Below are 25,345 nucleotides of genomic sequence, written 5' to 3'. Positions count from 1 at the left end.
CTAAGTGCATTGTGCACATGTATTCTGAAATCCCGTGAGGCTAACAAACATAGGTGGCTACTACTAAATATGTCATCATAAACAAACATGTGTGACGAAAATTAAAACGAGCCTATGTTAACCATGTTTGTGTTTCATTAAAGAACAGACATGCTAGAGCTCAAAGTAAGGTACATTTTATAAGTGCATGACCTCAAAATAAAGTGTTCCTCTAATTTACCATGGATTGTTGTATTCAATAGTGGATTCATTCATTGTGGTACAAGACTTTGTGATTTTCATTTCACTTATTTCAAGTCTTATGCAAACTAAAAGGAATGTGAACTTAAAAGAAAGATTAGACAAGGAAAGATAATTAAAATGCACAAGAAACATACATGACCTATATATTTGTACTCATTCAATAAAGTATCTCTTCACAAATATGGATATGTATATGTATATATATATGTTTGTCTTCTTTCTTTCCTTTCACGAGAGAAAAATTACAAAAAGGGAAAACTTGTTTTATGTCTTGTATCACAAAGTTGGATGTTATGCATTTTCATGACTAGGATTGTTTGCAAGAGACTCATCCCTTCTTTTTTCCATGCTCTCTTCCCCCTCATCTGAAGTAGAGACCTTCTCCTCTTGTAACCCATCACTATGTAGAAGTATCCCATCCTTGTTTGAAAATTACTCTCATCCTAAACTTGTCCAACAACCCTTGTCCAAATCCTTCATTAGGCTAGCAAGCTTCTTCGGAAAATTTATGCCATGTCTTGCATAGCACTAATGAACTGCAAGTGATCTATTGTAAAAGTTACAAACAAAGGGCACCCAAGGCACCTTCATACCTTTTTCAAAGCTAGCCCTTTGGCTTGTTGCCCAAGGCAACCCCACTCCATGGTAAGCAGTACTCAGGGCATCTTCTAGACACTTACAATACTCATTTTCAAACAACCCATGAGTGAGTTAATCGATGACTCCTCACCTAAATCTACTCACAACCCCACCAACCTAGACGATATATGCATATTCACATGATAATGGTCCACACTATATAGGAAACCCTCACCTCAGATTCATTTCACAGTAGCAAGAGCTAGAACACTATTTGTAACAATCAAATGTTATAACCTACTAACAGTCAGTCAATCTGAAAAACTTTGGGCCCTACTAGTAATCAACCTATCTAGTGTATCCATGACACTCTTAACCTATACTACTCAAATTCTACACCTAAAGAATGGCAGAGAAATACTATAATTGGAATGCTACATTATGATGGCAATGCCTCGATTTATAGCGATTGAGACCATTTCACATGCAAGAACTCTTACTTTATTTTGGCAAGTTGTCATTTCAAAGTGCCCTTGGCATGCTAGGATCGCTTCCCAAGGTTATCATTCTCTTGGTAGTTGTTCAGCATATGCATTTCAAAGGTTTAGTACTCCTTGGAATCTACAGGAAATTAAATGCAGTTGTTTCTTAGCTTAAAATATACGATTATTTGTTATATTGTTGTACTAGCTCAAATTTTCAAGGTAATTGAAGTTATTATGTGTCATATCATACAGATGGGGCGTCATTAATTAAGTTTTTATCACATTCTCATAATAATTACCTCAATGGGATAGAGATAGTTGATTTTCAAATTCTTACTGAATGAAAAATTTAGGGTATTTCCTACTATCAGTTTGATCCCAACCTTGAAAAAGACATCATTGTCTATATTTCTAAACATTAAAAGTAAAAGAAAGTATAATACGCAATAATAACAAGATTTAGGTTACACGAGCTAGTTGGAAGTAGAGCTATATTTTGTGGAAACAAATAATATCCTTGTTGGGGCTATGGATGCCTATCTGGCAATAAGGTTCTATTCGATTACCCTCGGAAAGCAACCCCAAATACATAGCTTGGTATGAGGAAGAGCTTCAACACGAACCATCTTAGAAAGGGCGGGATTGAGACAAATGTGCATACAAGAATAAATGGATGATTTTACTTTCATATATGACGATTCTATCACAATTTCTTGATTTCGAGTTGGTAGATCAACAGTCATCAACTTTAATCTTCTATTTTAAAATATGAAGAATATGCAATTTTCTTCCTTCTCAATCAAGAGTGCTTCCCTTTTGCTATTTTTCTCTTGGTATGCAAAAAAGTTCACCTTGATTATCTACCAAGATTATTTAACCTTGTTTGATTGTTCACTATATGTATTATTAGTTGACTAAGAATAAATATAACCTATCAATAAACTTAATAAAATGGTCGGTCACCATAAGACTAATGGGACAAGACACAATCAATCAAGTGAGGTATACGCAGTTATAAATACAAAATCGATCGAAGAAAAGGGGATCATCGAATATTATAAATTTAAACATATTTAAAAGGAGATATAGCACTGCCAACAATGTGGAGTAAGGAAGTGAAGTAAATATATAAATTGGCGGTGAAATAAGATTACCCACGAACGGACTAAAGAAGACTTTAAAATGATTAAAAATGCGGACAGCCCCATTATTGGCTAGACCCAATAATTAAAGAATGAAATCATCATAGGTGGCACATAAGTTAGCTCAAACTTTGACTTAATACCACCACCGTAGAAGGGAGTATTTGGAAGGAAGGGGTTATATATTTACCTTGCAAAATGTAGTCCAAGAGGATACATCGAATGTATATTTTATTTTAAAGGAACAATACACATTGGACAGATCACAACGTAAAGGCAGTCCCACATGGATCCCTTGATGGGCAAGGAGCAAATAAACTGAAACATGATTTGAGGATGACCCATAAATTGGGTTGACCTCCCAATGCTTGGAAAACGAAAAAGGCAAATGGGCCCTCAAGGACACAATGACAAAGCAAATAAGGGCTGCTTCAACATTCAGAACGAAAAAGAAGAGCAGGAAAAGTAGCTATTCATTGGTAGAAACTACAGAAGGGGATTGGAATATCCAAGTCACTAAAGTCCGCATACTACCAAGTCAAAGGCGTTCAAACACATTGAAGGTAAAAATATTTATTAGTTTCTAAGAAAGGTATGAACGTTATTTGTAAATAACTGATTAAAGGGGATACTATATTTAAGGTATGAATATTTCATTAAGGCATGAATATTTTTGAAAGCATATGTATAAATATAATGTACTAGTAAAATGATTAATTGCTAAGATCAAGAGAGTTCCTTTGGGAAGAGAGTGATCTTAATATGGCTATAAGGCCAGAATACTCCATAGATAGAGCACTTCAAAAAAGATGGAGAAGTAGCCGAGGACCTAAGGATCCTCAAGAGAGCTATCGATCCCGATATGGAGATGTCTCCAAAATAGGGATAGGATAGAGGGTAGAATAGGGAAATGTAATTTATGATTGTATAAATACTAACATCAGTTTTGTAGGTATTCTTTTCCTTATTAGTGGGACATTATAGAAATCGTGACAACTTTGCAAAATAGTGGCAATTTGGTCATAGTTGGAACTTACTGCGAGGGTTCACACCATCACCCCATTGCAAATGGAGACCCCCTCATTTCGCTTAGTAATGGGGTAATCATCATAGGTAGTCCTATTTAAGTGACAATTCTCAAGTTTTTGAATCTAAGAGATGAGTTTAAAACTTTAAAGAACTTTGGATTGCTAAGGAATCGCCAATCATGAATATGTGCGAGAGATGGGCTAAGCTAGTCAAGTAAGTGGAAATGATGTCAAGAGATTTGTAATTTTAATGTCCCTTTTTTACCTCACCATGGTTGGGGATTTGGTGTAACCCATCATTGGCCCTTGGTGTTCAGGATTTCTCTTTGTTTGTATGAAATTGGTACACTTACATAGTAAGTCATTTATCCAACATACGCAGTCATGACCTTTGGCACCTTTGTTATGATCAAATATTCAAGGATTTACTAATTATAGACAATCAGGGTTTAATAGAGATGAACCCTTAGTTTTTTTAACAAGGCATCCTGGTTAGTAGTGAATGCAATGGGCTGCCTCTTTGTAAAGTTGGAATTGATCTGTGATGATTAATGATGGAGCTAAAATGTTATAATTATTATTAAACTTAATAGTTAATTATGCAACGCATATCACTAATTAAAATTAAGAGGCAACTTTAATTAAGTTATAATATAAAGTCACTTTAGTTATTCCAGCCTGTTCGAGAAGCTACTTCACGAGGAATTAAAAGTAAAGAATATTTTATCCCACATTGCTAAAAGTACAAGCGAATACCAACTAAAAAGCTATATAATAAAAGTGTTAGAATAATATTTATTTATTCAGTGGTAGAAATGCATTTAATGCATACTCCAGAACTTTCTAATTACCTCATGAAGCTTCCTTCTTTGAGTAATAAGTAAATTTTAAAATATATAGAAATCTCTAGAATGCTTCCTTTCTTGAAGCTTCTCAAGAAGTCTCTAGAAATATGTATAAGCTCTATAAATAGAGCATTCCTCTCAGCTGTAAATGTATGAAGAAAAATTGTAGTGCTTTAATAATAAAGTGTGCATATTTGATATGCTGTTTTGCTGCTACGTTTTATTTAGTTCATCATAGTATCAAAGCCGTTTTAGTTCTTTTGGCTGTGTATATATGGTGCTTTTGGTATGAATGTTTATACTTGCAGGTGTAAAATTTGGAAGTGAATGGCACCAACATTTCTTGTGACAAAGGAAGTATATTGCATCAAGAGAAAAGGGTTTTTCTTCAACAAATTGGTGAGAGTTTTCCAATTTCGAGACTGGTGTTCAAGTTTTTTAAATATCTTCCTTTCTCATCAAAAAAAGAGAGAATTTAACCATGGAATCACTTGGTGTTACTCTACCCACAATTAAATTAAATAGGAAAAATTATTATGATTGGGTTATCTCATGTTGAAATCGCTCTAACTCTTCAAAATTGTTATGATATTGTAATTGGTAGTGAACAAAGGCCTACAAATCCAGGAAAGGATCAAGATAATTGGGATAAAAGGGACAAGAAGGCGGCAACACTAATCAAGCTTACACTTTCAGAAAAGGTTTTTTTGGAAGTTCATAATGAGAGAAGTGGAGTCAAAGTATGGAAGATTTTGAAGGATCTATATCAAAATTCAGGTGATATATGGATTTTATCTCTCATTACTGAGCTATATAATATGAAATTATCAAGCTCACAAGAGATAGTCCCACATTTAAGTAAGTTAAAGAAAAAGAAGAATGAGCTTGCTTCTCTTGGAAAAAATATAGATGATAGAGATTTTGTGCAAATTATATTACACAGTCTTCCGGGATTTTATCAATCATTTATAAGGGATTTAGATACTGCAAATAAATTAAAAAGTATTAAATCTGAAGAATTGTGTGTTAAGTTAGTTCAAGAAGAGAAAAAACAAGTTAAAGAAAAAGAATCATTTGATGGTGAATCTCAAGCATTTGTAATGAAAGGAAAGCAATATTATAAGAAGTCACAAGATAATCAATAGAAAGAAATTGGAAGTATGAAAATAAGAGTGTTTCATCTATAGATCATAACAGAAGTAAATGGAAATGTCATTATTGTGGTAAAATGGATCATAAGGCAAATGAATGTTTCAAGAAGAAGAGAGATACAGAAAAAAGGATAAATAATTCTCCAAAATTTGGTGATTCTAAAAAAAATGCATTTTTGTGTTGCACCTAAAGAAAACAATACTTTCAAAGATGATTGGGTTATTGATTCTGGTGCTACACAACACATGTCCCGTAATGAGGAACAATTTGAATCAATAAGTGAAAATACTAAAGAGAAAATATATTTGGGAGATAATAGTGCTTTAGAAGTTAAAGGGACTGGTAATGTCAAAGTTGATAATGGTTTGTTCAAAAATGTGAAATTAGTTCCTGAATTAAAAACAAATCTACTTTCAGTATCTCAAATTGCAAGTCAAGGAAAATAGAATTCTACAATGATAAGTGCTTAATCAAGGATGTTGATAATTATAGAGTTATTGCAATTGGTAAAATGGAGAATGGATTATATAAGTTTCAAGAATTTACTTCTAAATGTGGAGATAAACATATGTGTGCTATTGCCCAATATGATGATATGAGTAGGTTATGGCATGAGTATTTGGGGCATGTCAATTTTCAAAGTCTCAAGCTTATGGAGAGATTACAAATGGTGCATGGGCTTTCAAAGATATCATTAAGTCATAAGGTATGTGAAGGATATGCAATGGGAAAACAACATGTGAAAAGTTTCCCTCAAGGTAAATCATGGAGAGCAAAACCTCCTCTACACCTAGTTAATAGTGATGTAATGGGTCCTTTTAAAACACCTTCAATTGGAGGATCAGGGTATGCTTTCACCTTTATAGATGATTATAGTAGAAGAATTTGGGTGTATTTTCTACAAAAGAAGATGAAATGTTTCAAAGGTTTAAGGAGTTTAAAGCTTTGACTGAAAAACAAAGTGAAAAGTGTTTAAAGATAATAAGAACTGATAGATAGACTAAATACATGAGTAAGGCTTTTTAAGATTTTTGTAAAGAACATGGCATAAAGAAGGAATCAACAATCTCTTATTCACCCCAACAAAATGAGGTTTCTGAAAGGAAAAATAGAACTATAATAGAAATGGCTAGGTGTATGCTTCATTCTAGAAATCTAGAAGCTAAATTTTGGGCTGAAGTAGTTCATACTACTGTATATACCTTGAATAGAACACCTACTAAGGCGGTTTTGAACATAACACCAGAAGAGGCATGGAGTGGAAGAAAGCCTACAGTATCTCATTTTAGAATTTTTGGTTGCAATGCATATGCTCACATTCCTGATGAAAGAAAGAGCAAACTTGAAAGGAAGAGTGAGAAGTGCATAACGGTTAGATATAGTGAGGAATCAAAAGGATATAGGTTATACAATCCCAAAACAAATGAAATCTATATGAAAAGAAATGTATGGTTTGATGAAGATGTTAAGAATGATAACTCTCCAACATTATCTTTCTTTCCAATTTTGATTGATGAAGAAAATTCTACTTTTACCAATGGTCAAAGTCAAGGTGTGCAAACTACTACATGGGAAGAGACTCAAGTTGAAGAATCAAGTGAAAGTGATAATGAAAATCCAAGAAAATTTAGAAGCATCCAAGAAATTTATCAAGAAGGTCCTAGAAATATATTTGCTAACTATGCTCTTATGACCAAGGTGATGCAGGTTGACACTCCAAGCACGTATGAAGAAGCAAAAGGAAAAGATGAATGGGAAGCGGCTATGCAAAAAGAATACAATTTTGATAAAGAACGAAACATGGGAACTAACAACACTTCCAAAAGGCAAAAATGTGGTTGGTTGCAAGTGGACCTATAGAACCAAGTTCGCATCAAATGGAGCTATTGAAAAATACAAAGCAAGGTTAGTAGCTAAAGGTTTCTCACAAGAAGGTATAGACTATACTGAAACCTTTGCTCCAATAGCTAAGATGACTTCCATTCGTACAATAGTTGCTTTAGCTGCAAAGTTTGGTTGGAAAAATTTTCAAATGGATGTAAAAAGTGCATTTTTGCATGGTGATTTAAAGGAAGAAATTTATATGCAACAACCACCAGGATTTATTAAATATGGTGAAGAACATTTGTTATGTAGATTAAGAAAATCACTATATGGTCTTAAGCAAGTACCAACGGCATGGTACTCAAAAATAAATAAATACTTTCTGGATGTTGGATTTAAAAGAAGTAAAGTTGATCCAGATGTGTATATAAAATATAGTGATGATAAAGTTGTTATCATTGTATCGTATGTGGATGACTTGATTATTACAGGAGATCACTCACATGATATTGAGATAACTAAAGATCAACTCAAACAAGTTTTTGAAATAACTGATTTAGGACTAATGTACTACTTTTTCGGCATGCAAATATGGCAAGAAGGAATGATCGTGCTTTCTCAAACTAAGTATGCTCTTGATGTACTTAAAAAATTCAATATGAGTGATTGTAAACCATCTAAAACACCATGTGAAGTAGGATTAAAGTTGAGTGCTAACTCTACTCAAAGGAAGGTGGATGGAAAATTGTATAGGCAGCTTGCTGGAAATCTTTTGTATCTTACCATAACTAGACCAGACATTGCACATGCGGTTGGTATTGTATCCAGGTACATGGCAGATCCACACATTGAACATTGGAAAGCAGCCAAAAGAATACTAAGATACATTAAGGGCACTTACCAGCTTGGCATCGAATACAAATATGGAGGAGAGCCAGATTCTAATCATGCAGGTGACATTGATGATAGAAAATCAACTTCAAGATACATCTTCCATCTTGGATCGGGACCAATCTCATGGAGCAGCAAGAAGCAATCAACAGTGTCACTTTCATCTACAGAAGCTGAATATATTGGTTCATCAAAGGCATCTCAAGAAGCATTGTGGCTTAGGAGGTTACTTGAAGAATTGCATCATCCACAAGACTTTTCAACAACAATATTTTGTGGTATCAAGCTAACAAAAAATCCAATATATCATGCAAGGTCCACGCATATAGAAGTGCATCATCATTTTGTTCAAGATTTAATTGGAAGTCAAGAGATAGAGCTACAATTTTGTGGAACAGAAGATCAAGTTGCTAATGTATTTACATAAGCATTATCCATAGCCAAATTTACAAAATTTAGAGATCTATTGCAACTCAAAAATGTTTCTACTCTCTCCAAATAAACATTATGGGGGGGTGTTAGAATAATGTTTATTTATTCAGTGGTAGAAATGTATTTAATGCATACTCCAGAACTTTCTGCTTACCTCATGAAGCTTCCTTCGTTGAGTAATAAGTAAATTTAAAATATATAGAAATCTCTAGAATGCCTCGTTTTCTTGAAGCTTCTCAAGAAGTCTCTAGAAATATGTATAAGCTCTATAAATAGAGCATTCCTCTCAGCTGTAAATGTATAAAGAAAAATTATAGTGCTTTAATAAAAGTGTGCATATTTGATATGTTGTTTTGCTGCTCTGTTTTATTTAGTTCATCAAAAGGTCATCCTTTTATTTGAGACAGGTTATGCGAATTGTATAATGAAATTATTTCTCCATTGTTGCTGAAAATCACTGACTGGAATTTATAAGGTCAGAAACCCTTGGAATAGAGAGACTGGATGACAACCTGATCTTCTGATGAGAGGTGAATTCATAGCAGAGTTTACCACTGAAACTTCAGGTATTGTTTGAAATGATATAAGGAAGGCTATAATGCAGATTGAAGTCAAGAGGAAAGGACTAGTTCAGAATTCATTGGTTTAGGTGCACTCCAACAGCAGTTAGAAATAATGGCATTGTGGCATGACGAAATCATTTGGTGCCAAGCAGTATGAGGCTAACCCATGTGAGTGTAGTATCAAACATGTTGAGAATCTAAATTAGTTTGCAGCAATTTGGACGTGGTGAAAATAATACAAAAAAAAGTGGCCATATCCAGGTGCAAACAATACCATTGACTGGTGTAAACAGTGATACAAACCTTCTCTATGTTTGCCATTAAGCTGCAGATATCATATTAAGGAAGTAAGTCAGGAATGAGCTACAGTCATCACCATTACACTTTCCGATCTGTGCGAGTCTATCCTTACTGTATGGGCTAAAATTCCTAAATATATGACAGCGAGTTGAAATCCAATAAGAAGTGTATCAAGTGTTTGTCATAATGTCCATGCAGAATCTTCTGTAATACCACAAGACATCATAAGGATAGATATAAGTTTTGAACTGTGTTTTCCTTGTTGCTAGAAGTCTTTATGCAAAGAGTTTGATGTTATGCATCTGCAATATATTTGGTGAGTTTAGAATGACTCGTTCATATAATCGTTTGATAACTGCTCAAAGGTTTCATTGGATGTATATTGTTTGACCAAATGTCTGAACACAATGACTGATGATTTGTGATGAAATTTCAGTTTTTTCTTTGCTGGAAAAGGTAATCCGATAAGTGTTCAACATAATGCCTCTGAGGATTCAATGTTTAATTCTGAAAATAATGATCAGTCAAGTGTTTGATTAAATGCATCAACAGTACTCGTCTTTGGAATCAGAATTAGTGAATTGATGAATATCTCAGTTTGAGACCACTATTAAGCGTTAGTTGGAAAGTCAATGCTATGGTTGCAAGGTTTATGATGCAAATTTTGGGTTGGAGCTCATAGGAATTCTAACAGTAATGAAATGAATCAGAATCCTTGAAAAATCCTTGTTCCGGTATCAAATTTATCTTGGGAAGTCAAGAGAAGCCATGAAAAAGAACATTGATGGAAGTGTATTGATTACTGGAATTTGACTAAATCTAATAAATTTCAGGGTCAAATTGATGAAAAAGAACTAATTTGCCAGTTCGGAATCCAATACGAATGTGGGTTTGAGATTTGGGTTTGAAACTCATCCAAAAAATAATTGGATTTGGTTTGGATTCAATTTGGGTTCGCCCGTACAAGATTTTACAATAAGTTCATACACAAATGGAGGCAAGAAGTTTTTCTTTTCATTCAAAAAATGCACAAATGACATAAAACAACCCTTTTGGTCTTTCTAGTGGCCACTTTTAGGGTTGGAGAGTTCAATAGACCTAAGTTGGCAAAAAAACTTTGCCCGAAAGTCAATGAAAAAGACATTTTCAGTCAAATTCACCCCAAATTCGTTTTGGGTTCCTCTGTCCAAATCAAAAGTCTTCCAAAGTTGTCCAAAATTCTTACAAGGTCCTTCTGAGAGAATTTTGAGCGAATTTACCAAACTCTGGCAGAATTTGAACCAAATCCAACTTTGCAGCGAACCAGACCTCAAATTCCACCTCCCAGGAGCCAATCTGGTAGCTTAGAAAAAGAATGCCAATGTTAGTGTGTTGACCACTCTAAAACATCCAAACAATATTTATATTAACTTTCACTTAAATGTTTTATTTTATAAGAAATACTCTGCCCTCCAATCAACGAGTTGACAATTCAAAACCTTTGACCCTTGGAGTGAGCCCAAGCGCAGATCAGAATCCGACCTCTCTTGGGGATCAAATGCCCAAGTCCAGCCTATTGTGGGGCTCCACAATTCATGTCATGCAGTGAAGTATTGAATTGCAAGCCAAAGTGTCCAGATAACGATGAAGTTTGAACAGAGAATCAATGACTTATGCAAGTTTTGCCTCTTATTGGAGCTGAAGCACGTGTCAGAATCCAACCTCAATTGGTGCCCACAAGCCCAAGAACAAGTCAGAATCTGACCTGCTCTGGGGCTCTATGATCATGACTTGCATTGAAACCATGTTCACTTGTGACCAATGACTGCACTTTGCCACTAGAGAAGTTGATGAGAGTTGATCCATGAAAGTGCAAGTTGCTGAACAAGACAGAGGCTCAGTGTGAAAATCAAGAGGATTGATCCATGAAAGTGCAAATCACTGAACAGTGAAAATAGAAATTGAGGACACACGTATCAACTTGCTGGTGACAAAGAGATTATGGAACTAAGTCAATTTGCAAATGAAGTAGGGGTTGAAGTGAAGAAGAAAGCAGATCAAAAACATCCAAATTTAGCCCAACACTCAGCAATTCTTTTGGAGGTCATTTGGGCTAGCCAAAGAGGTGGTCAGAACCTGACCTCTCTTGGGGCTCCAAAGCCCAACCAACCCCTCTTTTCTGCCCTTTGGTGCTGTATGAAACTAATCATTCCCCCATTCACTCAAGCATGAAAACTAAAATCAGAATACATGGGTGAAGTTTGCACTTGCAAGGTGAAGTATTAAATGTTGACAGTGAAGATTTGGAGGACAGAAGGCAAGTGAAGAGATATCAAAGATGAGATTTTGAGTTTGTTCAAAACTTGAAATGAAGAAGGTCATATCAAATTGTTGGCAAAGGTTTGATAGAGGCATGATTGTGAAATCTGACTGGTCAAGAAAATTTGAAACAGCACTTAGAACCTCACTTGCTCCATGTCCAGTTAATTCCCAAACTCGCCCAGTATAGAGAGTAAAATAAAAACATGATCACTTAATGCAGATCTGATTTGAGGAGCGAAATAATGATTAAGGATGCAAACTGGGTGTTTAATTGTTGTCTAAGGATTGATCCCAATAAAACCAAGCATCTTGCTGGTATATGCAAGGAAAATCAATATATCAAGCTTTAGAAACCGAGAATTCTACTAGCATACCGAAATTCATAACTTGGCAATTCTAAACATTATGTCAAGTTAACATCATGTGAATTTCAATTATTAGATTATATTGATGTTGTTTATACTTGTCATTTTTAACACAAGATTTATGTCATGTTTTGACATTTCAAGAATACATTGTAATATATCCCAATAAAACCAAGCATCTTGCTGGTATATGTAAGGAAAATCAATATATCAAGCTTTAGAAAACCCAGAATTCTACTAGCATACCGAAATTCATAACTTGACCATTCTAAACTTTATGTCAAGTTAACATTATGTGAATCTAAATTATTAAATTATATTGATGTTGTTTATACTTGTCATTTTTAACACAAGGTTTATATCATGTTTTGACATTTCAAGAATACATTATAATATATCCCAATAAAACCAAGGATTCATCCCAAGAATAAAACCAAGGATCTTGCTGGTATATGCAAGGAAAATCAATATATCAAGCTTTAGAAAACCCAGAATTCTACTAGCATACCGAAATTCATAACTTGGCAATTCTAAACTTTATGTCAAGTTAACATCATGTGTTTATACTTGTAATGTTTAACACAAGGTTTATGTCATGTTTTGACATTTCAAGAATACATTATAATATATCCCACTAAAACCAATGATTGATCCCAATAAAACCAAGCATCTTGCTGGTATATGCAAGGAAAATCAATATATCAAGCTTTAGAAAACCCAAAATTCTACTAGCATACGAAATTCATAATTTGGCAATTCTAAACTTTATGTCAAGTGAACATCATATGAAATTCAATTATTAGATTATATTGATATTGTTTATACTTGTCATTTTTAACACAAGGTTTATGTCATGTTTTGACATTTCAAGAATACATTATAATATTTACATATTATATTATTATTTTAATATGTGCGATTCATCCCCACCCTGTCATCTGACAGTTTCATATGCCCGTCATCTATGTCTATGTAGATAGTTGTAGGTGGTTGGTATTAAGATAATATCTTATACTTTCTATAATAGTCAACTACTTGTCTGTAGTCCGTCTATCAGTCTAGATAGGAATGTTTCCTATCCCGTCTCTTTTTTCTTCAGTCCAAATAGGAATGTTTCCTATCCTGTCTCTAGTTTAGTTTCTAATTCCGTCTTCAGTCTAACGTCCTTGTAATTCTTTATAAGGAACACATTTGTTCCTCTGTTAATCAATGAATCATCCGGAAATCCGTTAATCTGCCAGCTCTTCTTGAATCTTGTAACATGGTATCAGAGCTATTACTTAGATTTTTTCGAAAAAATTTATAATTTCTTCGTGAAATTATTTGTTTAAATTTTTTCAAAATTATTTCTGTTGAATTTCTCTAAAACCCACTTAGGGTTTTCGGCTTAGAGAAATTCCCGAACTCGGGTCTGCCTATGTTTGTTCAGCACACTCTAGCCCCATTCGTCCATGCACATCGATCTTTGAAGAAAAATCTGCCATTTTTTATCAAGAAATCTGAAGTTTTTTCAAGCTTTTTTCAGCTAGGGCCTTTTTTTTTTAAACCCTAATTTTTGGGGTCGAAAAAATATTTTGTTTGCAGATTCTTGGTGGGTTTTTCAAGAGCTCAACTGGGTTGTCCTTTTTTCTAGGTGCCTCGATTTTTGAGCCAACGGATCCAAAAAACGACAGCAGATTCCTTCTATTCCTTCTGGGTTTTTCGAGCTCTCTTCTGGGTCATTCTCTGATTCTTCTGGGTCTTTCGTATTTTTGCCTCGAACGTGCCTTCACAGATTTTCACAATTTTTCATTGAAAAACGTGCCATGGCATCTCTGAGAAATATTCTGCTCGAACATAATTCCAAATTCAATGGTTGCAATTATGGAACCTGGAAGCAGCGCATCATCGCAATCTTCGAATATCGCAACACTGCTCAACTTGCTCTGGGTGTTACGCAGCGTCCGACTTCTCCGGGTCCTGATCAAGGCGAAGCTGGATTTTTCGCCTTCTGAATTTGTTTATGTTTTTTCTGAGTTTGTTGATTTTCTCCTCAAAAATCATTTCAAGTTGTCTATAATACGCAAGGTTGCGTGAGATTATGGGTTTGTTGATTTTCTCCTCAAAAATCATTTCAAGTTGTCTGTAATACGCAAGGTTGCGTGAGATTCTAGGTTTGTTGATTTTCTCCTCAAAAATCATTTCATGTTGTCTGTAATACACAAGGTTGCGTGAGATTCTGGGTTTTACCGTTTTTTCCACAAAAACGAAGTTTTGTAATCTATTTTGAGTCATAGCACTCTTCTAGCAAAGCTTCTTGGTTTCAGCATTCTGTAGATCCAGGGAGGGTCTCAATTATCACAGAATGTTCCGACATCTGTACGTTGACCATTAAGGGAGGGTACTAAGATAATATCTTATACTTTCTATAATAGTCAACTACTTGTCTGTAGTTCATCTTTCAGTCTAGATAGGAATGTTTCCTATCCCGTCTCTTTTTTCTTCAATCCAAACGGGAATGTTTCCTATCCTGTCTCTAGTTTTGTTTCTAATTCCGTCTTCAGTCTACGTTGTTTCTTTTAGAAACAACATCCTTGTAATTCTTTATAAGGAACACATTTGTTCCTCTATTAATCAATGAATCATTCGGAAATCCGTTAATCTGCCAACTCTTCTTGAATCTTGTAACAGTTGGGTGGTGATGTTTCAGTGTCCACTGAACAAATGTAATTTTTTATGAGATACTGTTTCAGGGGGTGTTTCTGGAATGAATCTCTGCCTCATTTTGTGTACATGGATGTAGTGATGTTACTGGGTGCTTGAATGTGGAAGTAAACTGCTGCAAGGGTAGAAATTTTGGGAGATAGCTGATCCAATGAAATATTGTAAATTCTGCTTTATGCTTTTAATACTGATTAAATAATATTTCACTGATCAAAAAATATAGATATTATTTTAATATATTATTATGGTAGAAGTAGATTATATTATATTATTAAATTAAATTTTATTATTATCCTTTGTTTAAGAAAATTCTATTATTATTATTTGTATTTCAGAATGGGAACCACAATTAGGGTTTTAAATGGGGGACATGACATCCTCACTCTCTAGCCTTGTTTTCTGGTCTGCACCCCACATATTCTTTCTTTTAATTTTAAGTTTGCAATCCTTCTCTTTACTTTTCCTCATCCTGGTGACGGATTGCTGAATTCAATCTGTAACATAGATACAAAAAAGTTAAAACATACACAGTTTTTTTTCAAAAAGTTTTCTTGTAACAATGTCTGATGTGTTATGCTCCCTGCATTCATTTTACGTGCAAATGCATATTTCTGTTTGTATACAGTCCCAGGAATATATCATTCTTCCTGTACATTATGACTTTGTTTCTTCATTGGAATGGTTACTGGTTTGATTGGTTGAAAAATCAATCTCTTCATTTAAGTATAGCCCATGTTAACATATTTGATGTAGCAGTTTTTAGGTTTTACACACTTGTAGGATTCACCATTACACTTTTGTCCATATCTTAAGTGAGCTCAAGTAGAAATACTTTTGAAGGACCATGCTACTGTAGTCCCCAAGATGCACATATATATAACTTAAAGGATCCATAGGTGGTGATGCAATCTTGTTTATATATCTAGTTGCATGTGCATCCTTTACTCAAAATACTAAATGTAAGGCAAGCAGGTCTGTTCATGGCTTCTTAGTCAAGTCTTGGCTTTAACTCTTAAGGATTAGACCAACTCTATGTGTTGACCTAGCTTGTCGAAAAAAAATTTGTCTCTATACTAGCATCGTCTTGCAATTTCCTACATGAGCGGTGAGTGTTTCCTCTGGAGAATGAGAAGTGTGGTTATAGGAGCAAGAACTTAGTCAACCAACCCCTTTAGTGTAGGCACCATTCAATGTGGGACAATTAGATCTCCAAAAAACATTATTATGCATATATATTTCACCTTAAGATTTTAGTTCCCAAAGCCTAACAAATGTACAATACCTCCACTCCGTATCCTAATTACATTTTTTTCCTAACCCACATTTTTTTGTTTCTCAGTTTTCCCAGCCTTGGAACCTCAAACTTATCCTCCTTTTTATTTATACCATCTATGACATACTGTACCTGCACTACTTACATTCTATTTTAACCAACCACCTTAAAATATAGGGCACAGTCCCCTTTCATATGAATCATACTTTACATTTTACTTTTAGTTTATCAAATCTTATTTCTAGATTTGTTTTGACCTCTTTTGTAGGATTTAGCCACATTCATAGTGGCACTGGGTATAATCCTAATTTTCCACCAATCAGGCCCCTAAACTACCTATCCTCTGTTGTTGACCTTGCATTCAGCACCGTATTTAATGTCTTCAGCAAGGCTTCCTCACCAATATTGTAATGTCATTTTGTAGACTTCTTTCTGCCCCCGATTCACATCAAGAAACACAAAGGCATGAGGCAACATCTGTTTTTTTGTGTTCCCCAATCCCTTTGTCATTTTCCAGCAGAAGTAAATTACACAATGAATTTTCCTTTTTCTATCTTTTTTCTCTCATAAAATTTAATAACAGTTAGTTCGCCTTGTGAGGTGGAGACTGACAAGAAGCTAAAACAGTTTGGGCAAACAACCCTTACCAAAAGCTACATCATAATGTGGGCAAGACTGGCAGCAAGAATATGAGGACTTAAGAGATACCAATACATATATATCTTGACTACAATCATAAATTTCTATGTTAAAATTTTTAAATTCAGAAATTGCAAAAACTCAGCAGGCCCAATTTTGACTCAGACACAACAAACCAGCAAAAACTCAAACAAATAAAAAAGAACTCAAATTCATTAACTCAACAAAACTGAGTAGTACTCGCCAGACTCAAGCCACTTTCCAAGGCTCAGTAAAACTCATCGAAAACACAGGTAGGTGTGGTAATGGGAAATTTACTTGGCTGTAAAATATAACTTGTTAGTTGAGTACTCAGCAAGAGCATTTCAGTTTAACAAACCAATGAAAGACATGCATATCCAAAAGACTCGCTAATACAAACTATAAAGAGACAAAACAGAATAGATTGTGTATTAGAATTCCATACAAAAGCTCCACCGTATTCCAATGAACCAATATCTAGTCGAACCATTAAAAAATTGATAGCCCCTCGGATCCATAATTCCAGAGCAGTGAGATGTAATCATAGGAATAAGTCGTTACCCCAAGAATGAATGTTGAGAACAAAGTTTTTCGTAGAGTAACCGGCCCATCTTGAACATTGTTGCAGAAAATATCAGAAAAGAACAAGAGGTATAGAGAAACAACTGAAACAAGAATTGCATGAGCCGTAGAAATGACCCTGCATAAATCCAAATTTGACTATTATTTTTTTTTTCCCTAGAAAACTATCAAAAAAGTTTAAGGTGTCATCAGCAGAAAGATAACTACAACATATTTTTACCGGTTGCTCCATTCAACTTGCTCGGTTCTTGAAAGCTTGTAATATCCTTTAAAATACCATGGAGTGATCATCTTTGATGCATTATAGAACTGCACAAACAACATACAACACAAAGAAATCTATAAATCTACAACAAATAAAAATATCAAGAGTGGACTCCAAAAATAAGCATTATAAACTTCCTTTCAGCCTTCATCGAGTTGATTCATTCATATTATACTGTCATTTATATGTATGGTAGATCATATCTAAATTTGAGGAAAGCATGGATGGATGTCCTTATAAACAGAAGATTAATTTAACATACGTAAATAAATAGAATATAATAACTGTCATCAACTCTTCATTATTACAAATAATTATAAGTCAGAAGTCTACAAATGCCTGTTGTAAATACTTAAAATTAGTATACAGGAACTCAATGGAATCTATTTGTAGCAATATAATTATCACATGAAGTACAATTTCTAGAGCCAAAAGCATAATTTAAAGCTTACTAAGGAACTTTAGATTTGCATCCTGACATGCTGCCATTTAAGATTTGGACATATGTTTAACCAAGAGCTATGTAATGCACAGACTGCCTTTTATGGTGTATGAGACTTCCAACTTGTCATAATATAATACCATTGATATTTGTGCTCACTAATAATCTATCTGATTCTATGATTAAATAAATTCATATCAGACTATGATCACTCTTAGAAAAAGTTCCTACACATAAACATTAAACTGGGATCTAATGTGGCATATCCTTGTGTGCGAGGACAAGTGCAAACAGATGTTTCTTATATTGAAAACTGTGTATAGATCCTAACAACATGCAACAAAATATTGATTACATGGATAATAAAGACTCCTGTCTCCTCTCTCCGCTTCACATGATCACGAGCTTGTAGAATTTCAGCAGTTGGCTAAAGCAACTCAGCATTTGGATTCAACACAATATTGGATCAGCAGATGCCTTCAACGCTCCTATACAACTTTTAACAGTTTCATCTGCTGGAAATCACACCCTGAAAGATCTCAAACCCTCAGCTCTCAGTGCTCCTTCCTCAGTTCTACAGGATTGCACTTCATTTAGGATTTCAGACACTCCTTTTCACAACCTTGGGGTGACCCTTGTCTCAAAGTCTTTTTTAACTGTCACATCACAGATTTCCTCAGCAATCTCTGTGGGGAATAGCATACCCTCTTATCCTCAGTCAGAGTCATACATATAATTTAGGTTCTTCCTTGAGAATAGATATCTCTATGCCTCCTGCAGAAGCAATCCAAAAAACAAAATTTTGAGGATTGTCCCAAATCTATGGTCCTCTGTTTGGAAGAGAGATTTCTTTCTAATGCAGGTTCAGCAATCAGGAACCCCTGTCATGCAGTTCAATGATGAAAAAATAATACTGAAAGGGCACATCTGGCTCATACATTCATATACCAGTTTCACAATTTCAGGCCAAGCTTGGTCAGGCAAAATGAATTGATATCCAAAATTTGGAAACCATTACTAGAGCACAAAAATTTCATATTTCTGCATGTGAAAACTTTCTTCCTTGTTATTTATGGGTCAAGACTGACAGGGGATTTGCTACTGCAACAGGGATAATGATCTCAAGAAAAAGAAATTTTATACCTAGAACTATGCTACTCTGAGTTCAATGCTCACACTGAAATTCTCTCCATAATTCCAGTTTGCGTCCAGTTCCCTAAACTCCCTTTGTAATTTTGGTGCACATCTCACCTCTCCATTGGAAACTTCATTGGGAAAATCATGCAACCCCAGGAAAAACTGAGGTTCACTCTCAATTTACATTTCCTCATATCCTTGTGGAAGTAAGTATTTCCAAGTGATCGCCACCAGAAATTATCTGCAGATTGATGCAAAAAAAACTGGAATTCAATTACGAAAGAATGCATTCATGTGTAGATCTTGTTACGTATATGCCAGCTGGCAAATGATTGTTAACAAACTGTCACAGTAGCAAATACAATTAATCTTTTGAAGCCGGTCACCTAGTGGAGGAGGGCAGATGATCCAAGTCATCAACATAGTTATTCAAAAAAACTTGCAGATCTTAAAATCATTTTTCCTTTGGAGCTTTAAATTCATTTCTGAGATCCCTGACATGCCCCATCAGATTTGGTTTAACAGCCCTTGTATACAATTCAGTCTTGTAAATTTAGACGGTAAGACTTAACAAAACAGCTGACTGGCATAGATGCAACAATGTTGATAAAATCCACAACTTAACTGATTTCCACAATCCATGAAAATAATTGTATTTGCTCCTTCTGGATTCAATTGTTTATAAGTTTCTGCCTCAATATTAGATCATACTCTGTGATCCATCATCAGGATGAAGGAGAGGATTAAGGAGAAAAAAATCCTGCAGATGGATCATGGAATGTGATCAGAAATGTTGATGCAAAAAATTATATACGATCAAGGCAAGAGTCTACAACACAGCAGTAACTTGTGAACCTCTTATCCGAGAGGTCTTGTGTTCGACTCTACCCGAGCTTAACACATAATAATAATTAATCTCAACAAATAATAATAGTTAATCTAGGCTTCGGCCCATTAATAATCATTAGCAATTTATTATGAGTGGCTGACTACACCAAAAGAAAATAATTATCCAAAGTTTAAGAGCAAGAAAATCATTTGTGTTATGGTTGTACCCATACTCGGGTCAAAAACAAAAGCTATGTATATAAGCAGCAATCTGAGTAAAGAAGCAAAGACTTGAGAGAAATAACAATCTTAGCCAAAGAAAGCAACCCTTAATAATTAACAATTGTGATCCACTAAAGCAATTAATTAAGAAAAACCATACCTTTTATAAAGAATGGGTCTCTTAATAGGAAAGGTGACTCTCCATCCTCTTCTAAGGGTATAAAGAAAGCCAAACCACAACAATGCGGAGGGGAAGAAGTACAAGATAAGAATCGTAAGCGGTCAAACATTCATACATTCAGCAAATTGTCTTATTCATAGGACTTCACAATTTTGTGAATATAAGAAAGAAGCAATCAATAAACATCAAGAAAAGAGCATCAAAGACAAGGATAAGCATTTGATCTAGTGACATTTGCTGACCCAAAATACACACACACACACACAGATAACAGCAGCTACATATTTATCAAATATGGTGGTATGCAGTAGAATGCATAGCAATAGGATTTGTCTAGTTTGTTATTGAACTTTCATTTGATAGGAAATAATGAAGTAGCAATGTGTACACAATTAATGGTGTTGAAGAGTCCTTTAAAGCTTGTTCCCATTATGGGCATATGAGGAGCTCCTAAGCTGGATGGATAGGCTAAATGCGCCTTGTATGATCTCCCATGTGCTTTACAATGAAGATAGTTTTTGTAAAAGCATTAAGGGAATTCCACGTGCACATCATGTGGAAAGCATATAAGGGATAAAAATTGAATCCGTTTGAGTAGTAGTAACCCTGAGTGGGGTAATGTTGTTGTAATCACCTAAAAATGGTCATCTAGACTATTAGCCCCCTTCTTAGTATTTTGGCTAATTTAATTAATCATTTACCTAGACCAAATTGCTAATAATCAATTAATTTGATTACAACCTATAGTTTGACCATGCTATCCTAAGTTCATTATTTGATTAAAAGAACATGTCCCCTTTTAATTAAATAAAAGACCCCATTCTTCTAACCCACTTAAAGTGCACACATAAAGTCCTTTTTTCTATTTTACAAATTAAAAGAAAAGGTTTTGTGACTTTTGTCTTATATGGGAAGTCAACTTATATTCTATTGGTTGACTTGTGTGTGCACATGGATCACTCCTCTTTTTGAACACCACAGTTGATCATCCATCATCTTGACCTTGATCTTTACCGTTCATACGACTTTAAAAGGGAAAGTGCTTTCCCTCTCAAAGGGGCCATCCACACTCTTGAGTATTGTTATGCTACAGGTTTACCATTCAAATTCTTGAGAGCTTTTTGTGGAGAACTTCTATTTTTTGTCTATATTCTCTCATCCATGGCATTTTAACATAGTTGCATGATAGTCTAGTTTCTTTTACTATAATCTAGTTCACATAGCATAATAGTTGGATTGTAACACTCTCATCATTGCTTAGAATAGCTGCATTTTGCATATTCATGTAGTTTAATCTTCATACTTGCATCGCATCCTTGAGGAACTCTTTGTGGACATTTGCATTCTTGCATCTCATCTTTGGAACCTCCTATTGCATAGTTTACGAGCAAGAAGAGTATCTCTAAGGCTCAGCTGAGAGCCTTCTTATTCTTGAAACACACTCTCTTGCACTCCATGGATAGGGGGCTCTAAGCCAGCATCCAAGCATTCTGAACTCATGGAATCACTTGGGTAGAAGGGTTTAGGGTGTGACACATTTCTAGTGTACAGTTGTGACCTTTACACACTATCACCTTGTTACAAATGAGGACCCCTCTTTTGCATTTAGTTGTTAGGTAGGTTAGATTTTGGCACTAGATTTGGCAGTTTGGTGCTTTAAAAGACTGAGGGCTGGTAAAGAATTTGAATCTCCAAGTTCTGATTTTAAGGGATTTCAAGTTATAACAGGTTGAACATAAAATCCTAAGTGTATTTGAATTTTGGCTAGTCAGTCAGTCCAAATTCCATATAATGGCATATTCTGTACAAAATCCAGGGTGTGACACGTTTCTAGTGTACAGTTGTGACCTTTACATACTATCACCCCGTTACAAATGAGGACCCCTCTTTTGCATTTAGTTGTTAGGTAGGTTAGATTTTGGCACTAGATTTGGCAGTTTGGTGCTTTAAAAGACTGAGGGCTGGTAAAGAAATTGAATCTCCAAGTTCTGATTTTAAGGGATTTCAAGTTATAACAGATTGAACATAAAATCCTAAGTGTATTTAAATTTTGGCTAGTCAGTCAGTCCAAATTCCATATAATGGCATATTCTGTACAAAATCCAGACATATAAGGAATTTTCCCACTTATTTTTATCAAAATCCGGACTTGTAATGAATTTCCCCACTTATTTTGATCAAAGTCAAAACTAATAATGAATTTCCACACTTATTTTGACCAAAAACCAGACATATAATGAATTTCCACACTTATTTTGATCATAAACCAGACTCATAATGAATTTGTCCACTTATTTTGATCCAAATCCGGGCAGCATAAGATTTCCCACTTTAATTGGCCTTTCCCTATAAAAATTGTTCCAGAAATTCTATGGATATACACCACTTTGGATGACATTTGCTTGAAATTTTTCAAAAGTGTTGCAATTATCCAAAAGGGCTGATTTTCCCCCAACTGGAATCCAGAGATAAAAGATGAAAATGAAGAGTCCAGACATGAGGCAAATTTCCCTTTTGATTTGTACATGGGAGAACAAAGTTGGATTGTCCAAACCCAAGTCGTTTTTACTTGGGAGGAAATGGGAAAGTGGAAATTTTTTTTTTACTGTGGAAATTATCCACACATGGGTTGTTTTTCCTTTGGGAGGAAATGGGAAAGTGAAAAAATTTTCAGGTGTACAAAGTATCCACACGTGTTGTTTTTCCCTTGGAGGAAATAGGAAATTGAAAAAATTTCTATGTGGAAATTATCCACACATGGGTCATTTTTCCCTCAGGTGTTAATATGGAATTGAAAACTTCGAAATTGTGGAAATTTTCCACACATGGGTCATTTTTCCCTCAAGCGGTTATGAACGATGATTATCCAAACATGAGTTGAATTTGCCCTTCAAGAGCAAATAAGTTGATTTTTTTTCAAAGTGTGAAAATAAGTGCTGTCCCTACATGGATTGATTTCCCTACTTGGGATATGGAAGCAATATATGGATGTCACCCTTGTGATCCATGGACGGCATGTTTGAAATAATGATGTGGGCTTAGTCATTTTCTAAGGGATCCCCCATAGAGGCCCTTTCTATTAATTGATAAATTGTGGTGGAAAATTAATTGGATAGGGGTGGAAGTTTCCAAAAGGTGACACTATTTTATCCCATATTGCTTGTGGGAGGTAGAAAACAAGCCAAATCACCCTTAAATGAAGCTAGCAGTTGTAGTACAAGGCCATGAAAATCTACAAAGTAAAGCAAGAAAGGCTGGAGTGAAGTTCAATATACCAAAGGAAGGATGAAAATTGAAGGAGAAGGGGGATTTTACCATTGGAGAAGGCCTGAAGCTGCAAGTAGCTGAAAACTGAAGTCATACAGTGAGAAAGACACCATTAATAGATACAAATCTAAATCTGAAGACTCCCATACTTGAGCGATTATGGCAATTAGTATGATTATCAATGGCCACTAAACCCTTTAGCAAATGATGCAGGCCGTGAAGGGGGCTCATATCTGAGTTTTTGAAGATCATTTTAAGGACAAAGGGGTGTGTATTTGCAGGTCAAATCTGAAGATAATCCAAAAAGGAGCGATTGCTGAAAAATTTGTATAAATTTACAGATCTGTTTATGACTGTTTGCTGATTGTTTCCAAGGTCAACCCACATATTTTGTAGCTATTCGAGGGGTGAAACAGAGGCATTTGCAGGTCCAAATCTGACATTTTTCTCAGGCGGCCGTTTTAAAAAAAAAAAAAACAAATAAAACTATCTAAGAGCCAAAGCAGTCCACACTTCTCTGCTGAGTCTTCCTTGGCCAAATACCAACCATTTGCAACCAATTTCAGTCATTGGGAGGACAAGATGAGTTAATTATGAATGAATGTCTGAGGACAACTTGAAATCATTTATTTATCAAAATTTGGGCTTGCCTTTTGATTGCAATATGATCCTAACTACATTGCAGACTTTTGGGTATTGTTACAGCATCGTTTGAGGTCATTCGGAGGTCTGAAGATACAATTTGCAGACCTGGGGTCTGTAGACTTCTACAACAGTGGTGATTTTTATTAAATTTCCCATAAATTCAGACTTTACCAATCCAAAAATTTAATATTGTTGAGTCTTTGATAAGACCTTAGGCTTCCAAAGCACCACTTTTTGCCACTAAAATTTGTTGGGTGGATATTTTGCAACCGACAGTTTTGTAAAAATCCAATCGCAAAATAGGATGACCAGCCACAGCGTGTGAGACAGACCTCTCCTACCTTAAAGGTAAGGCTCCCCCTTCTCACCGTTCCTTGGATCAACTCAAGGTAAGCAAGAAGTCAAGAGATTTTGTAAAAAATGGGTGTTACCAATTCTTTCTTCTTAACTTTCAAGAAAGAATCCACTTACTCGTGGAGCAAGTAATGGGCAAGGTGAAATCTCTAACTACACTTATATCTAAAGCTGAAATTGGAGATACCAATAAACCAACACTAACTCAAAGGCTAATTGAAAGTGTACCGGTTTGGCTCAAAGTTTGATCGTACTTTTAGATGAAAAAAACTTTACTAATAGGGCACAAAGACTTCCAAAATTAAAAATATCTTAACTATTTTGCGAATTAAGAAAGAAATATAAGCTACAAACAAAGCTTCTAGCTATATATTTCACAATTGCTCCTAGTAAAAGCTCCGGCTGCAATTGCTTCTTAACTCATTTATATTCAATTATCAAGAACACATGAATCAAAGATAACGTATGCAAATTACAAACAAAGCTTCTAATTCACACAAGTAACAATCTTACTCAAACAAAGTTAAGTCTAAGTTGCTCCTTTGTATTTACTTTTCTCTCAAATAGTGTTACACAAACAAAGTTCTACTAGCACAATTTCTCCAAAGCTCTCTTGCATACAATATACGATAATGG

General features: G+C 34.9%; 1 protein-coding gene across 2 annotated transcripts in view; it reads right to left on the bottom strand.

Moving 5' to 3' along the window:
* LOC149542906 (uncharacterized) overlaps positions 1-25,345 on the bottom strand; it is a 104,595-nt gene that overhangs the window by 31,006 nt on the left and 48,244 nt on the right. The window contains exons 1-3 of one of the 2 annotated variants that reach the window (XM_089797821.1): positions 18,431-19,972; positions 17,589-17,677; positions 17,348-17,486 (exon numbers count right to left, since the gene is read on the bottom strand). In XM_089797821.1, the coding sequence (XP_089653947.1) occupies positions 17,348-17,486; positions 17,589-17,659 (210 nt within the window). In that variant the 5' untranslated portion in view covers positions 17,660-17,677; positions 18,431-19,972. Of the gene's footprint in view, positions 1-17,347; positions 17,487-17,588; positions 17,678-18,430; positions 19,973-25,345 lie in introns of those variants that run through there. The other variant, XM_089797820.1, reaches the window with a different exon arrangement.

The sequence above is a fragment of the Cupressus sempervirens genome, chromosome 8 (genome assembly GCF_028749045.1).
Source record: "Cupressus sempervirens isolate cs-2001-9-10 chromosome 8, ASM2874904v1, whole genome shotgun sequence".
Lineage (NCBI taxonomy): Eukaryota > Viridiplantae > Streptophyta > Pinopsida > Cupressales > Cupressaceae > Cupressus > Cupressus sempervirens.
This window is presented reverse-complemented; position numbering and strand designations above follow the sequence as displayed.